The 17296-nt window shown below is 47.4% G+C and overlaps 1 protein-coding gene across 1 annotated transcript in view; it reads left to right on the forward strand.

Annotated features, from left to right (window-relative positions):
* Window positions 1-2300, forward strand: part of LOC136588133 (zinc finger protein 665-like) — a 102097-nt gene extending 99797 nt beyond the window's left edge. Inside the window, exon 11 of the mRNA XM_066587137.1 lies at window positions 564-2300. Coding sequence (XP_066443234.1) covers window positions 564-1296 — 733 coding nt within the window. The 3' untranslated portion in view covers window positions 1297-2300. The remainder of the gene's footprint in view (window positions 1-563) is intronic.
* The last annotated feature ends 14996 nt before the right edge of the window (window positions 2301-17296 follow it).

Consider the following 17296-nt stretch of genomic DNA (forward strand, 5'->3'; position numbering starts at 1 on the left):
TTAACAAGATAACCAGCTCGTCTACAAGGACCCTGAGCTGTGGTTGTCCCTCGACACCTCTGATATTCTAACATGAGAATACAAGAAGCAGAAAAAGCGTATAAGTTGGGTTAGAAAGAGTGGCATTGACAGCTGTCAAGGGTGTAGCATAGAGACTACCTATCCTCTCAGAAATAAGAGCGCCCAGGCTAAGCAGTTTTACAGTCAGGCTCATGAAACTCCAAATAAGAATGTTATAACATTATACAGTGTTGTACAGTAATGGGCTCAAATAATTGTTTTCCCTCAGCCAATGACTACACCAGCAACTGGGAGAAACAGCTCCTTCTACCTCCAGAAACCCATGTCACAGAAGACACTTGTGGGGAACACCTCATCCACCCCAGCAAATCCCCACACCTTCACAGCAAACATCCGACAGCTGATGAATATAATCATAAGGAGCCTCTTGAGCTATTTGAGATTTCAAAGCAAATTATAGGCCACAAAGAGAGAAAAATATTCCCATGTTCTGAATGTGGGAAGAACTTTAAAAAGAACTCTAATCTAGCCATACACAAGAGGATTCACAACGATGAGAGGCCTTTTCCATGTTCGGATTGTGGGAAATCTTTCACTCAGAAGTCAGATCTTGTTACACACCAAAGAATTCACACGGGGGAGAAGCCGTTCTCATGTACGGAATGCGGGAAATGTTTTACTCAAAAATCAGCTCTTCTTGAACACCAGAGAATTCACACAGGAGAGAAACCATATACATGCTCAGAGTGCAGAAAAAGTTTTACCCAGAAATCAGTTCTTGTTAAGCATCAGAGAACTCACACAGGAGAAAAGCCATTTCTATGTTTTATTTGTGGAAAGAGTTTTACCCAGAAGTCAGTTCTTGTTCAGCATCAGAGAACTCACACAGGAGAAAAGCCATTTTCATGTTTAGAGTGTGGGAAACGTTTTAATAATAAGTCCGGTCTAATTACCCATGGGAGGACTCACACGGGAGAAAAGCCGTTTCCATGTTCTGAATGTGGGAAATGCTTCAAAAAGAAATCTAATCTTAGTAAACATGAACGAATTCACAGAGATGAGAAGCCATTTTCGTGCTCGTATTGTGGGAAGTGTTTTACAGAAAAATCACAACTTAATAAACATCTAAGAATTCACACGGGGGAAAAGCCATTTTCATGTTCAGAATGTGGGAAATGTTTTACCCAGAAATCACATCTTATGAATCATTACAGGGTTCATACTGAGAATAATTCTCCTCAAAATGCTGATTTTGCACAAATCATTTTAGAATGACATAATGTATCTAAATATATATTTTCTTCTGTGGTCCTTCTAAATATCGACGCCTCTCAATGCACAGTCATGAAGGACTCCCCTCCTAGCCAACCTTCTCAAAATGCTACAATTTCTACATGCCGATACAGTTGCAAGACAACACACAATATATGGCCAAAAGTATTTGGACACTGCAGAAAATCAGCAAATATGCAAATACTGAGTTTGCTGAATGGTATGCTGGGAAGGGCATGGGTAAAATAAAAAAGCTGCTCATTTCATAACCCTTCATCCGATCGAGCACTTGAGGGACGAATTGGAGCGACGGGTACGACACCGCCACCCACGCCCATCTCACAACAATCTCTTCTTACAGCCGTGTACGAGGAGTGGTGAGTTATTACTGCCCAGACTTATTGAGAACTTGTGGAGAGTATGCCTGGATGTGTCGCCACAGTAATACAAGCAAAAGGAGGGCTGACAAGTTACTAAATACAATAATAAAGCACTTTTTCTGAAAAACATGCAGTACTTTTGTCCATACAGTGAATCCTTTGGAGTGACCTGGATTTCTGCATTGATTTCTAATAAAATGTGGTTTAATTGTGTATAATTGTGGCCTATGCTGGCTGTCCTCCGGCGAAGTGTCATTGCGAGATCCGCGGTGATAAATCACATCCGGAGCTGGCATGACACGCTTTCCATGGGATAGCTATGATTTTCCACTCGTGTGCAGTAGGCTGCGCTTTCCATAGTTACCCCTTGGAAAGCGCAGCCTACTGCACACGAACAAAAAATCATGGCGATTTTCCGCTCGCGTGATTAAAATCGTGGCATGCTGCAATTTCTCCACGGTGAGCCTTTTAGTGATCTCCACTCCTCCCCCACGGCGGTATTCCGTCCCGGCTGTGGACAGGCGGCCTTAGATGGCAAACATGGTGCTGAGAGCCATCAATGCATGAAGAATATCAATGATTGATACTTATTTGCTAGCAATCCTATCTATGCTATTGCTTATAGAAAACCGCAGATACAGCACTGCTTTTGTGTCACAATAAAAGAGCTGAACAAAAAGTGAACAATGCAATTTTGTCTCGTCGCCTTCCGCTGATCAGAAAAACACATTTATTGTGTGCGCAGAGAAGTGAGTAAATATACATCTCTACAGATTTTTCTTCATGACAAGGAGCCATATTTTCACTAGAAATTTGGCACCTTCCAAGAAAAGACACCAATCTTCCAAGGCTAGTTGTTGGGGTACCAGGGAAAGCAGAAGTCGGGGGTCCCTGCAACGTAGCCCACAACCCCTGTCCCTGCCTACTTGCCTCCACTCCTGGCTAACCCCAGGCGAGCAACTGGGCGACGGTCCCTACACTGGCTAGGGGAAGTGATGGGAAAAACCACAATCCCTGGAAACAGAGAACGAATACACAGTCAAACAAACAACCAGAGCAAAGCACAAGGGAAGACAGCAGACCAGTCCAGGAGCAAGCCAAGGTCAAGCACTTAAAGTCAGTCCGGAAAAACGCAGTACAGAAAGGAGAAGACGAAGTCAGGTCAGGGAAAAAGCCGAGGTCAATAAACTAATAATCAGGAATACAAGGTAACGCTGGTGAGTGCAAGGAAGCCTATTCAAACACTGGCAGTGTATGGAGGTAACTGAGGGGTTTAAATGCTGTCAGAGCTCCCGCCCCAGCAACTGATTGGGGTGGAGCACCTGACAGCAGCTGGATAATCAGAGAGTGCTGGGAGAACCTCCCTCAGCACTAGCAGACCAACCTAGGTCAGTGGAGATGCAGCAGGCTGCCATGGCAACAGAAACATTGCGCTGGGCAGCAGCCGCCACGTTCCTAGCACTTCAGCGGCGTATCGGAGCCACGCGGCCAGGAGAGGTAACCAGCGTCGGAGTCCCCCTGCACCGCACACCTGCCACAGGAGCGACAGTCTCAGCAGTGCGGGCATGGCGACCCCGATAGCCGCCCATCCTGACAGTACCCCCCCCCCCCCCTCTTACGGGAGGACACCGGACCCCCATGACCTGGCACTGGCTTGAGGGGGTAGGTCCTATGAAAGCGACGGACTAGCTGGGAGCATGGACATCTTTGGCCGGAACCCAAGGCTGCTCCTCGGGTCCAAACCCCTTCCAGTGCACTAAATACTGGTAAGCACCCCGTACCTGCCTGGAGTCCAGAATCCGTTGTATTTCAAACTCCATCTCTCCTTGGACAAGGGTGGGAGGAGGTGGTTTGCGGATGGGCAATACCGGGGGGACGAACCTCTTCAAAAGTGACTTGTGGAAGACATTATGCACCTTCAAGGAGTCATGCACGGTTAGTTCAAAGGCCACCGGGTTAATAACCTTGGAAATAGGGAACGGCCCGACAAAACGAGGAGCTAGCTTGAGAGATGGTACCTTCAGCCTTAAGTTTTTTTGTGGTCAGATAAACTAGATCACCAATTATAAAGGGGTCAGACAGAGAGCGTTTACCAGCCCCTTGTTTCCGCAACTTCTCCTGCGATTCCAGTGCCAACCTGGACCCAGATTGCGTCCAGCTCCTCCGTAAAGGAATCAGCCGACGGATTATCCGACGGCGAGGAGACAGATGACGTAAAGCGGGGGTGGAACCCGTAATTGCAGAAAAAAGGGGAAACCTGTGATGATGAACTGGTAGGGTTGTTTATAGCAAGCTCCGCCAAAGGCAAAAACTTCACCCATTGTTCCTGACTGTGCGAGACAAACAAACAAAGGTACTGAATAAGTTCCTGATTCATACGCTCCGTCTGTCCGTTTGACTCAGGGTGAAAAGCGAAAGAGAAAGACAGGTTAACATTGATATGCTTACAGAAAGCCTGCCAGAAATGAGCCATAAACTGTACCCCCCGATCTGAAACTATATCTTCGGGGATACCGTGTAAACGAACAATCTCCTTAACAAATAGGTCAGCTAGGTCCCTAGCTGAGGGTAATTTATCAATGGGACAAAATGGGTCATCTTAGAGAACCTATTGACCACTACCCGAATGACAGTAAAACCCTGCGACGGGGGTAAATCAGTAATGAAATCCACAGATACATGCGACCAAGGTTTACATGGAACTGGCAGAGGAAGAATAGGACCTTCACAGCGTCTCCTGATATTCTTCCCCCAAGCACAAACAGCGCAGGCCTTGACAAAGCCACGCACATCTCTGGACATCTGGGGCCACCAGTATAAGCGAGAACATAAGTCCAATGTCGCTCTAATGCCAGGATGACCGGTCAGAACCGAAGAGTGTATCTCTTCAAGCACCCGTAGTCTCAGGGAAAGGGGAACGAACAGTTTGCCCTCTGGAAGAGCCTCCGGGGCAGCTTGCTGGGCAGCAAATAGCTGAGACGAGATATTGGAGGTTAAGACTGCTAGGACCACTCCGGGGGAGAGGATCCCCTCTGGCTGATAATCCACGGGTTCAGGGACATCAAAGCTACGCGAAAATGTGTCTGCTCTAATGTTCCTCGACCCAGGCCAGAAGGTGACGATAAAATTGAAACGGGAAAAAAATAATGCCCAGCGCGCCTGCCAGACATTTAGTCTCTTAGCTGACACCAAGTTCTTGTGATCAGTGAGAACAGTAATCTGGTGTCTGGCTCCCTCAAGGAAATGCCGCCATTCCTCAAAAGCCCACTTGATGGCCAACAATTCCCTATTACCTATGTCATAGTTGCATTCTGAGGGCGAGAATTTTCTCGAGAACACGCAGGGTTGGAGGTTAGAGAGGGTTGCTGGTCCTTGTGACAGGACGGCACTCACTCCAAATTCAGAAGTGTCTACCTCCACAACGAATGGTCTGGTTAAGTCGGGTTGTACAAGGACAGGCGCGGAGGAGAAGGCTTCTTTGAGACTCAAAAAGGCAGTGACTGCCTCCGGTGTCCAGCTGCCTACCTCAGACCCTTTCTTGGTTAAATCGGTTAATGGTTTGGCGATCAATGAGAAACCCTTAATAAATTTACAGTAGAAATTGGCAAATCCTAGAAAACGCTGTAAAGCCTTCAGGTTAGTAGGTTGCGCCCAATCTGTTATCGCCCAAACCTTCCCTGGATCCATCTTGATGACAGAAGGGGTAATTATGTACCCTAAAAATGAGATCTCCCTGGATCCATCTTGATGACAGAAGGGGTAATTATGTACCCTAAAAATGAGATCTCCCAAACAAACACTTCTCCAGTTTCGCAAACAGCTGGTTAGCCCGAAGTCGGTTGAGGACTATCCGTAAGTGACAAAGGTGTGACTCCCAGTGGGTGGAAAACACCAGGATTTCGTCTAAGTAAACCAACAAGAATATGCCCATGACATCCTGGAATATAGCATTCATGAAACCTTGAAAGACGGCCTGGGCATTACACAAACCGAAAGGCATCACCAAATACTCAAAATGCCCTAATGGCGTATTATACGCCGTCTTCCATTCGTCTCCCTCTCTTCTTCTGATCAGGTTATACGCTCCCCTCAGATCAAGCTTAGAGAACCACTTAGCTCCTGATACTCGATTCAGGAGATCAGGGATCAGAGGAAGAGAGTACTGGTTACGGATTGTGATCTTATTCAATCCTCTACAGTCGATACATGGCCAAAGGCCGCCATCCTTCTTCTCTACGAAGAAGAACCCTGCCCCAGCAGGAGACTCAGATGGGCGGATATAGCCCTTGGCCAAACTCTCGGAAACGTATTCCTTCATGGCTTCTCGCTCGTCATAGATCTGGCATAACGCTGTAAAGAACGATTCCAGGGACTGCCTGATGGGCGAGTCGGCGAGCAAGGAAAAAGCCCAATTTTGCGGGTCACCTCTCAAGCAGGACATAATGATCCCAACTCTTTGGAACTCGGTTCCAGAGAAGAACGGACACAAACTGAAATACAGCTTACAGCCCTCCCAGAAGGAGAAAAACTGTCTCCGGTCACCAGAAAAGAAGTCGGGGAGGGTAGCCTTGGGCTCAAGCTTAACCGCATGAGTAGGAGGCGGAACCGCTGGTGTGCTGGCAGCGACCTGTTCCTGTTGTTGGAAACATGCGGTTAAATCTTGCACCATATCTGTCAGGACCTGCACCTGATTAGCTAGGGCTTAAACAGCCTCCATGGATGGACTTAGTTTCGCTGGATGGATGTAGGAACCAGAAAAAGTTTGGGCCAGTGTTTCTGTTAGGGTACCAGGGAAAGCAGAAGTCGGGGGTCCCTGCAACGTAGCCCAAAACCCCTGTCCCTGTCCACTTGCCTCCACTCCTGGCTAAGCCCAGGCGGGCAATTGGGCGACGGTCCCTTCACTGGCTAGGGGAAGTGATAGGAAAAACCACAATCCCTGGAAACAGAGAACGAATACACAGACAAACAAACAACCAGAGCGAAGCACAAGGGAAGACAGCAAACCAGTCCAGGAGCAAGCCAAGGTCAAGCACTAAAAGTCAGTCTGGAAATGCGCAGTACGGATAGGAGGAGACAAAGTCAGGTCAGTGGAAAAGCCGAGGTCAATACACTATAGTCAGGAATACAAAGTAACGCTGGTGAGTGCAAGGAAGCCTATTCAAACACTGGCAGTGTCAGAAAGCAACTGAGGGGTTTAAATGCTGTCAGAGCTCGCAGACCAAACTAGGTCAGAAAAGATGCAGCAGGCTGCCATGACAACAGGAATGCGGCGCCGGGCAGCAGCCGCCACGTTCCTAGCACTTCTGCGCCGTATAGGAGCCGAGCGGCCAGGAGTGGTGACCAGCGTTGGAGTCCCCCTGCGCAGCACACCCGCCGCAGGGGCGACAGTGTCCGCAGTGCGGGCACGGCGACCCCGATAGCCGTCCATCCTGACAGAAATCTTCATCTATTAGATACCTAGGGGTACAGCTATCCGCAGACCCTGCCCAAATTTTTGAGTTAAATTTTCAGCCTTTTCTGTCTAGCCTTAAGGCGGATTTGGAAAGATGGAGCCCTCTCTATGTTTCATGGACAGGCAGAGGCAATGCAGTCAAAATTGACTCCTTACCGAAATACCTTTATCTATGCCAGACTCTGCCTGTCCATCTTGACCAGCGCTATTTGCTTGACATCCGTTCCCTGATTAGTAATTTCATATGGAGGAGGGACTGGGGCTCTCTGACTTTTCCCTATACTATAGGGTGAGCCTTGCAAACTTTATACCAACGTTACTCCAGGGCAGGGGCTCCAAGCTGTGGGTGGAAATGGAACATGATGCGGAGTCGACGACGGCACAGGGGGCCCCATGGATTCCAAAGCCGCTCCTGAGGGAAATTCCTACCCTCTTGCCACTTTTGTTGGGAGTCCTTAGGGTATGGGGAATGTTCGCCCCAAAGACGGGCTTGATATCCGTCCCGGGCCCTCTGACCCCTTAGGGTAGATAACCATCAGTTTTTGGCCTCAAAGGGCAGAACTACGGTTATATCCCTTCCTAGTTTCCCGATCCCACGAATTAAAGATGTGATCACACAATCGGGAGTAAAGCCCCTAGGAGATTTCTACAAGGAATCTAGACCTCCCCGGGAGCCTGGCTGAGCTATTTTCAGATGAGGGGCTATGTGGAGTTCCTGGCGCCCAGTGGCTGCTGCACTCTGCCACTGACACACTTTGAAGCACTATGTATGTCATCATCCCCTGTTGAGCATAGGATTTAACTAATATACAAGCTGTTGTTGAGGACAATCCCCCCATCTAAACGGGGAAATAGGAGTGAGAATTTGGGAGTGAATGCACCGGATCAGACTAGAGGAAGGCCTTCCTCTTATGCCATAAGAGCACCAAATTTGGTAGACTACAGGAACAGAACTTTAAAATGTTATCACGCTGGTATAGGACACCGTCGAGGCTACACCAAATGGATGCCCAGATCTCCCCTGTGTGCTGTCGATGCCAGGACGGCTCGGGGACAATGCTACATATATGGTAGGATTGCCCAGCAGTTAGAGATCTCTGGAGCAATGTGGAACTTCTCTACAATAACATGACCAGATTGGCGGTGTCCATAACAGCTAAAATGGCTCTCTTATTGATGTTACCTGGATCTATGGCCAAGATCAAATCGGAGTTACTGAGACTGGTTCTATTGGCAGTGAGGATGTCTGTTCCTGGCCTGTGGCGCTCCACTTCTGCCCCTACAAGTATTATCTGGACAGAGAAACTCGACATGCTCATGAGATATGAGATGGAAGGGCCGATGGGGGAGGAGGAGTGGAACAGTTCCCACGAACTATGGAGACCATGAATTGCTATTAGAGCTTCAACCCTTTTTAAAATCTGAATGGAAACAGGAAGACTGGTCTCTTAAGGGAACTTAGAATCAAATGAGCTGGGTCTTCCCCCTTCCCCTTTCACCCCCTTCCTAACCACCCTCCCCCCTTATCCTCCCCAGTTTTATAGAGGGGGAGACAGCATAGATATTGACCTGGGACCAAATATTGGGAATGAGGGTCAAGCGGGGAGAGGGGTTAGAACAGTTGGAACAGCTAATAAGATCATAAGTAGCATAATGCATACAAATAATAAAAAACATATGAATTGTATGGGAATGAACGCAAGAAGTCTAATCAGTAAAGTGGGTGAGCTTGAAGAAAGAATGTCTGAAGAAAAGTACGACATAGTAGAAATAACTGAAAAGATGGCTCGATGATAAGTGCGATTGGGCGGTGAATTTACAGGGTTACAATATCTTCAGAAGAGACCATGGGAAACAGAAAGGGGAAGGGGTGTGTCTGTACGTTATATCGTACTTAATGCCGAGGCTATGGGAAGATATAGGTGTGGAGAAGAACAGATGGAATCTCTGTAGGTAGAAATACAGGGAGGGAAAAATGACAAAATCCTTATAGGGGTTTTCTATAGGCGGCCATACATAAAAGAAGATACTGAAAGCTTATTAATAAGGCAAATAGAAGAGGTGTCAAACCACAGTGAAATAATTATTATGGGAGACTTTAATTATCCAGATATAACATGGGACGATGAAACCTGTGAATCTCACAACGGTGATTAGTTCTTGAGAACAATTAAAGATAACTGCCTTTCCCAACTTGTACAGGAGCCAAACTCCAGAAGGGCCACTCTGAACTTATTATTAACTAACAAACCGGACAGAATCACAGGGGTGCAGATTGAGGGACACTTGAGAAATAGTGAAAACAATATAATTAATTTCCAGCTGTCATTCAATAGAAAGCTTTATCAGGAAGCGACAAAAAACTAAACTTTAGTAAAGCAAAATTTGAACAGCTTAGAATTACTATCGGCAGCACTAATTGGAAGTGTCCTCAAAAATAATAGTGCAGGCAACACATGGGAGAAGTTTAAAAACATGCTAATTACCTCATGTGAGCAGCTTATACCCTTCAAAAATAAAAACTACAAGTAGAAGGAAACCAATGTGGCTTGACAAGACTGTGAGAAGCGCTATAAGCAAAAAAAAAAAAAAAGGTCAACTGGAAAGGGATAGAAGCCTCAGTTATGATGGTCACTCTGCTTATGGCTTGGAGAGGGGGATGTGAAATGGTGGTCCCGGGACCTTTCACGCCTTTAGCTGAGCATCCACGGCTACCATCTACATTAGACCTATATGGTTTGGCGTTCTTGCCAGAGGGAACGAAAGCCAGGGTGGAAGAGCTAGTGGGCGCGGAGGGTTCGCGACCTTTGACTGATTCACGTGGATCAGGGAAGATGCCCCTGGGCTCTTGGATGCAGTACCTTCAGATATGCAGCTACCTAGGAAAAATAAAACCCGAACAAGGCTGGAACATGGGGTACACCCCTTTCGAGAGGCTTTGTTGTGCTTCCGAGACACCTAGACATACGGTCTCATCGATCTATAACCAATTACAAGAAGAGTGCCTAGATAGTCATCTTCTGAGATAGAGATGGGCATGGTAAGAGGCTCTGGGTAGGTCTTTTCCCAGTGAGTTCTGGGACAGGGCCTTTCAGCTAACACACAAGATGTCTATTTCTAGTAAGCTCCAGGAGCTAAATTTCAAAATTAACTCCCAGTGGAACATGACCCCAGAGAGGCTGCATAGACTTTTCCCTTTGGCCCCAGATGTCTGCTTGCGGTGCCAGGGTGAGGTGGGCTCCATGCTTCATATGTCGTGGGATTGTCCCATGGTGGCGTCCTTATGGAGGGGTGTGATGTGTCTATTCAGGAGGGTGAGCAGAGAATCGGTGGTCCTGACACCAGAACTGGCGCTGCTGTCCATCTGTCCTGACACCGCCCCATCACTCAAATGGATTTATGGAGATTCTTCATCATGGCCACGAGACAGGTGATACCTTGATTTTGGAAGCAGGCTATAGAACTACCCAGGAGTGCATGGGTGGAGGCGATAGACAAGATTAAACACTTAGAAGGGCTCAGATTAGAGGACTCCGAGGCGAGTGTCAAGAGTTTCTACTGTACGTGGGCAGTGTGGACACATGTCTGGAATACCCCTACCTTCACCAGATGGCTACAGGATGACACATGTGAGTAGTGGAATTAAGTACCACACAGAGATGGATACTCAGGGGGGCATGCCTGGTTTTACTCCCCCCCCCCCCCCCCCCCCCCACACACACACACTCGTGTGTTTCCCCTGATTCGCATGTCTCTCCATGTATGTGGTCTTTGTGTGTAGTTTAACATGGCAGAGGATGTGTTATGTTGTTTCGCATATCTAAATACTTAGCCCGGGCACCGGGCCTATATTATTAATCAGCAAAAGTTATTTTGTTAACAATGTGTCTCCATCGAAACCGGTTATTAATGTGGTTAAAGATAGTAAACTGTATATGATGTTAACTGTTTGTAAAGTTAATAAAATTTATTGAACATAAAATTGGGATTATTCACCCTGGAATGGGGCAACCAAATAACTATGTATAAATACATTAAGGGACAATACAAGGATCTCTATGAAGATCTGTTAATTCCCAGGACTGCGACGGCAACAAGAGGGCATCCTCTATGTTTAGAGGAATGAAGATTTTATCACCAACACAGAATGGGGATCTTTACTGTAAGAGCAGTGAGACTGTGGAACTCCCTGTCTGATGACGCGGTGATGGCAAAATCCATAGGGGGGCTTCACTGAGTCAGAGACAGTCGAAAAAATGTAGGCCTTTTCACTGACTGGACCATTAAAATCTAACTATTATTGATACAAATTAAAATGGATACTGAAAACTAAACAAACAAACACCTCAACAATTTTCCATATAGTAGAAATAAATTTGTCCAAAAATTAGGACAGCAACCACTCTCGCATGTGGTGAAGTGTGGTAGGGGCTTATGAAGTAATTCTCCATCATGAATCCCCCATTCTCCTCTACCAGGTGAGAAGGGATTGTTAGATGGAATTCTATTATATTGTGTCACAAAAATATTGATATACAACGTTCAGCCAGGCCAGACGCTGTCCTACAGATGACAGAGATACGTCAGCTCGGCTGATTCCCTGGATGAGAAAAAAAGTGGTATTAATTGGTCCAATTAATACAAGAGTGGTAGCTGTCCTAATTTTTGGACACATTTATTTCTATAATAAAAGTTAGATTTTAATAGTCCAGTCAGTGAAAAGGCCAAAATCCATAGAGGAGTTTAAGAGGGGGCTAAATGTGTTTCTAGCGGGCTATGATGTTACAGGATATAGACATTAAATAACCAGCGGGGTTGTCGATCCGGGTCTTGGAATCAGACAGGAACTATCAAATATTGGTCCAGAGAATATTCTGACTGCCATTATGCAGTCGGGAAGGAATGTTTTCCCTAAAAGGGCTAATTGGCTTCTGCCTCAATGAGGTTTTTTCACCGAAGGGGCAACAGGTTTCGACAAAGACTTATGGAACCCCCTGCGACCCCTCCTTTTGCGGTTTCCAGAGGACCGGTACCCCTTCTGTCCCACCCTATACGGCTCAGATACCGACAGACTCTCCCCACTACGCAACTGCATACGAGACCCCACCACTTTCTTCCATCCCCCCTGCAGTGCATTGGTGGCGGCATCAGCAGCAAGACAGGCGGACGGGGTGTGAAGGGAAGTGAGATCTCGGGGCCTGAGTGCGGTACCGACTGAGCAGAGAGGAAGGGGAACACGATGGCTATGGCAGGACGGTCCCCACTGGGTTAGCTCCCCAGTGGTCCAATCGAATTGGGGGTTGTGCAACGCCAGCCACGGCATTCCTAGTACCATGTCTACTGACATTTTCTCCATCACCAGGAATGATAGAGTTTCCGAGTGGCGACCCCCCACCGTGAGTTGTAACACTGGGGTCCTCCATCGTACCAAGCCCGAAGCAAGAGGGGTAGCATCAATGCTAGCAAAACGAATTGGCGTCTTCAGCGCCACAAATTCAGCCCTCAGGGGCTCAACGAGACGCATGCTTATCAGGTTAGCGGCTGCTCCGGAATCAATAAACGCCTGCCCTGGGCGGGAGAAGTTCCGGAGTCTAACCTGACAGGATACCAGAAGTCTAGGATGTACCTGTGGTCCTAGGCGATCCTCCCTGCATTCGCCTAGGACTTGGAGTTTTTCTGCCGACTCAGACTGTGGACGCTGAGGCCTCAGGGGGCAAGTTATCACCCGATGTCCAGCTTTCCCGCAGTAGAGGCAGAGATGATGCATTAACCGAATCCGGCGTCGCTCCTTGGGGTCCAGCGGGTCCAGTTCCATAGGTTCGGGAACAGAGACTGGTACGGAAGAGGAGGGAACAGGACAAACGACCTCCCTGACTCTGCGGGTCGGTCTATCTTGCTTCCCAGCCCTGAGCCTCCTATCCGCCTTCACCGCTAGCTCCATAGCCTCCTTTAATGACCCGGGAACGGGATGGGAGATCAACAGTTCTTTGACCGCGTCTGAGAGACCTTGCAGAAAAACGTCTTTCAGGGCACTATCGTTCCATGCAGTATCACCCGCATAGCGTCTGAAATTGGAGCAATAATCCTCCACACAAAGCGACCCCTGATGCAGCGCCAGCAACCGCGAAACCGCCAACCCCACACGGTCCGGTTCATCGAAGATACCCCCGAGTTCCTGAAAAAAGGAGTCCACCGACTGCAGGGAGGGGGAACCCTCGGGAATGGAAAAGGCCCAGGTCTGGGCAGAGCCCCGCAGCAGGGACATTATAAGCCCGACCCTCTGGGCCTCCGAGCCGGAAGAACGGGGATGCATCCGAAAAAACAGGCGACACGCCTGTTGAAAAACGAAAAACTTGTTCCTCTCCCCGGAGAACACCTCGGGAAGAGGGCACTTGGGTTCGGGACTGGTAAAGGCGTTCTGCCCCTGCGACAACGCCCACTGCTCCTGGGCCACCATGCGAGCTGACAAGTCCCGGATCACCGGCACCAGGTCTTGCAGCTGGTTTGCCAGGGCGCTGATCGCCACCATGAAAAGAAAAACAGTATTTTAAGGGCCAGTTATTATGTTACGGCACTTTGCCCCCCGGCGCCAGGTGGGGTGCCCTGATCTTCCCGCACCCCACTGTCCCTGCCTACTTGCCTCGGCCCTGGCTAACCCCAGGCGGACAACTGGGCGGCGGTCCCTGTACTGGCTAGGGACCTGGCGACTACCTAGATGGAAACTCTGTGCCGACAGAAGAGGCAGGTGGAACGAACCAACAGAACTTACAAGTACAAGCAGGGCTGGAGATGGAGCTCACAGGCAAACTGACAGGACACTGAATAGCAACTAGTGCTGACTGAGACAGACCTGACTAGAGGCTAACAGAACCAACAGAAACAGACTGAGCAAAGGATAGCAAGAAGGAGCTGACAGACAACTAGGGACTGGCTGAGGTAAACTGCAGATAGACTGACTAGATGAAAGCAGAACCAATAACTGGCAGTGAGCTCAATTCACTGCCAGTCTCTTTTACCACAAGGCTCCGCCCAGGGGCGGAGAGTGGGAGGAGGCCACTCCACCCACTGCTGTATAAGAAGAACGGAGGAGTGCAGGCGGCACCCTACGGGCGGACACGCCCACGCCGCCGCCCACCGGCCGCCCCAAGCCGCTGGGATAACCCCGACACAAGGCTCCAGGCCGCCGGAGCGACGCGCGCCGACCGCGGGACCCCGTGCCGCGCTGCATGGTAACACAACAGCACTCAATGGCGTCTTTCAGCAAGAAAATGGTGTGAGTTGGAAGGGACCTCCAGGGTCATCTGGTCCAACCCCCTGCTCAATGCAGGATCACTAAATCATCCCAGACAGATATTTGTCCAGCTTTGTTTGAACATTTCCATTGAAGGAGAACTCACCACCTCCCGTGGTAACCTGTGCCACTCATTGATCCCCCTTGCTGTCAGAAAGTTTTTTCTAATATCTAATCTGTGTCTCCTCCCTTTCAGTTTCATCCCATTGCTTCTAGTCTTTCCTTGTGCAGATGAGAATAGGGCTGATCCCTCTGCACTGTAACAGCCCTGCAGATATTTGTAGACAACTATTAAGTCTCCTCTCAGATGTGAAACTGCAAAAAAAGTTCAGGAATTTTTTGATGAATGTGAAAAACAGTTCAAGGTGTTGACTTAGCCTCAAATTCACCAGACCTCAGTCCTATCGAACATCTGTGGGGTGTGCTGGAAAAACATTTGATATATGGAGGCCATACTGTTAAGTTTATAGGATTTAAAGGGATTGTCCAAGTTAACCCATGTTACCAGGTCCTCTTTACTATTCGTCCCCCGCTGCTGGCTCTACTATCTGAGCTCCAAGCAGTTAAGGTCCCATAAACCTGCTGTAGCAGCCATGATTGCTGAGTGCTGTTATTGGCTGCTGCAGCTGTGATAGACATGATGATTAGTCAGTGTAAAATGTCTATCGATTTGTACTAAACTAGATGTATTACGCAGCTGTAGTGACTTTAACTCTTTAAGAGGCTAATGACTGCATAATTTCATTATGGTAGTTGCTGGACAATGGCATGGTGAGAGATGTGTGGTATAATGTTAGCTTAATAAGCTTATTACATAAGTTGCACAAACAGCGTCTGAGAGTTAAAAGTCATAGTATTACATGAATACCTGTATTCAATACTGAGTGTTTTTCCAGCCCTTTCCCATCCCCCACACAGAAACTTCTCCAACAAAGAGATACTTTCAGTTTCGACCGCATGTTAAGACAAAGGCTCCTATGTACATTGGACTTGAGAGAGGTGTGGGGAGGGGGAGGTGGGGATTCTATATGATCCAACAAATGAGAATCCTATATGTTACTGATGTAATCTGTTGCACGCCCATAAAAGGGCAGTTATCATGTGTTACAATAAAAGCCTGAGGCTCTACACATTTGTGAAGAGGCTCTCCCAGCTTAGACTAGCACTTGTGTCTGATTTGGTCGATGATGTGTACACACTATACAATTCGGAAGCTACAGAATACCCGGAAACCTGCTGGAGGAAAATATGATCCAGTTCAATTTGGTGTCCCTGTGGTGGGCGGAGTAGAGATTTTTGATTTCTTTCATTCTGGAAAAATACAGAGATCGGCAGATAACACATAGAACTCAGGGGCCCGAAAATCTACAGAACACGGTAAGATTGCTTTATGTAAATCTACCGATGTGAGCTGATTTCTAACTGTTAATCTGCATATGTCTAATCCAGAGTGATAAATCAATGAAAGGCAGGTAATATAGTCCTTTCTGCTTGGAAAAAAAACACCGTTTTATCCTGCCTAAGGGGTATTCTGTATGCTGGGTATGATATGTCTGAGACGGTTAAAGATTGTGTATACAAGACCAAGATATAAATTCTGTGAGGGTTAATGTGTCAGAAGGGCGGACTTGGCTGTTTAAGTCTGAGGGAGCACGCCAGAGACACTTACTCCTAGGTAACTAGTGTGAGGTCAGGAAAATTTATGATACGCGTATGCACTTGTATGATTGAGCGTGTTATGTGCTCTCATATGTGAAAAGATACGCAGGGTTTAAAAAAAAAGGTGTATTTACCTGTATGATTAAGCGTGTTATGTTCTCATATGTGAAAAGGTATATACGCGGAGAATTATAGGCTCCAGAAGCTCTTGGTCATTGAAAATAATCATCAGTCTTTGTGTGTTTCAGACGTTTAGTTTAAAGAATGTGCAGTGTTGGTTAATGGGGGAAGGGTTACTGATAAGAGAGTGGGCTGAAGTTAAGCTACTGAAAGCATTTCCCAGTTAACCCGTTTGTTCCCTTTGTCTAGTGTTTTGTAGTGTTAATGTGCATTGTGATTTACGAGGGATATAAGAAGAGGTGGAATTTGGTAAAGGAGTTTTACTGTGTCCAGAAATTTCAAATAGGATAGAATAAGCAGGCAGAATAGAATACGGGATCAGTGCAGGATGTTTTGGAATATGCAAAACATGTAGAAACGTTTTACAAAGAAAAGGATCAGGAAAAGTTGCAGAAAGAAATGTCGGGTTATGGACAGATAAGCAGAAAGAAAGGTGTTTTTAGATTGCTAGGAGGAGGTATAATGTAGGAAAGAGATTCAAGATGAGAATCATGAACAATGTAATGCCTTTGTGTTGACTACAGCCCCTCCCTATAATGGCGGCTGCACTTGCAATGTTTCTGCAGCAAGTGTGGTGAGCTCTGCCCCCACCCTGAAATTACTTCCCCCCCATGTGCTCACTTTCAGGGTGTGTGATGTTACTTCTGGCCATTCCAATCCGGGATAGGACTAAGCCCCGCCCCTTCCTCCTCCAGCAGCCATCTTGCCTCACCTGGGAGATTTGTAGCCCCGCCGCTTTCTGCCTCTGGTGGGCATTTTGCTGCACTTGGGAGGCCTACATTCCCCAATGCCACTGTATCCAGTGCTAACATCACAATTGTCTGAAGTAAGGTTTTGTTTGACCAGACTTTGTTACACTCCAAAATGTGGCCACCTTGGATGTGTGATAAGTTCAGGGAAACAAACCTTTGTGAAGATGCAGCTTGGGACATAGTAGATGACTAAGCTGGTTTATAGTGTATGGAAGATTGGAGTTGATGCATGGGGGACAGAGGCTCCTACAGATGGCTACAGGAAGGCTCCTACAGGAAGGCTCCTACA

The sequence above is a fragment of the Eleutherodactylus coqui genome, chromosome 13 (genome assembly GCF_035609145.1).
Source record: "Eleutherodactylus coqui strain aEleCoq1 chromosome 13, aEleCoq1.hap1, whole genome shotgun sequence".
Lineage (NCBI taxonomy): Eukaryota > Metazoa > Chordata > Amphibia > Anura > Eleutherodactylidae > Eleutherodactylus > Eleutherodactylus coqui.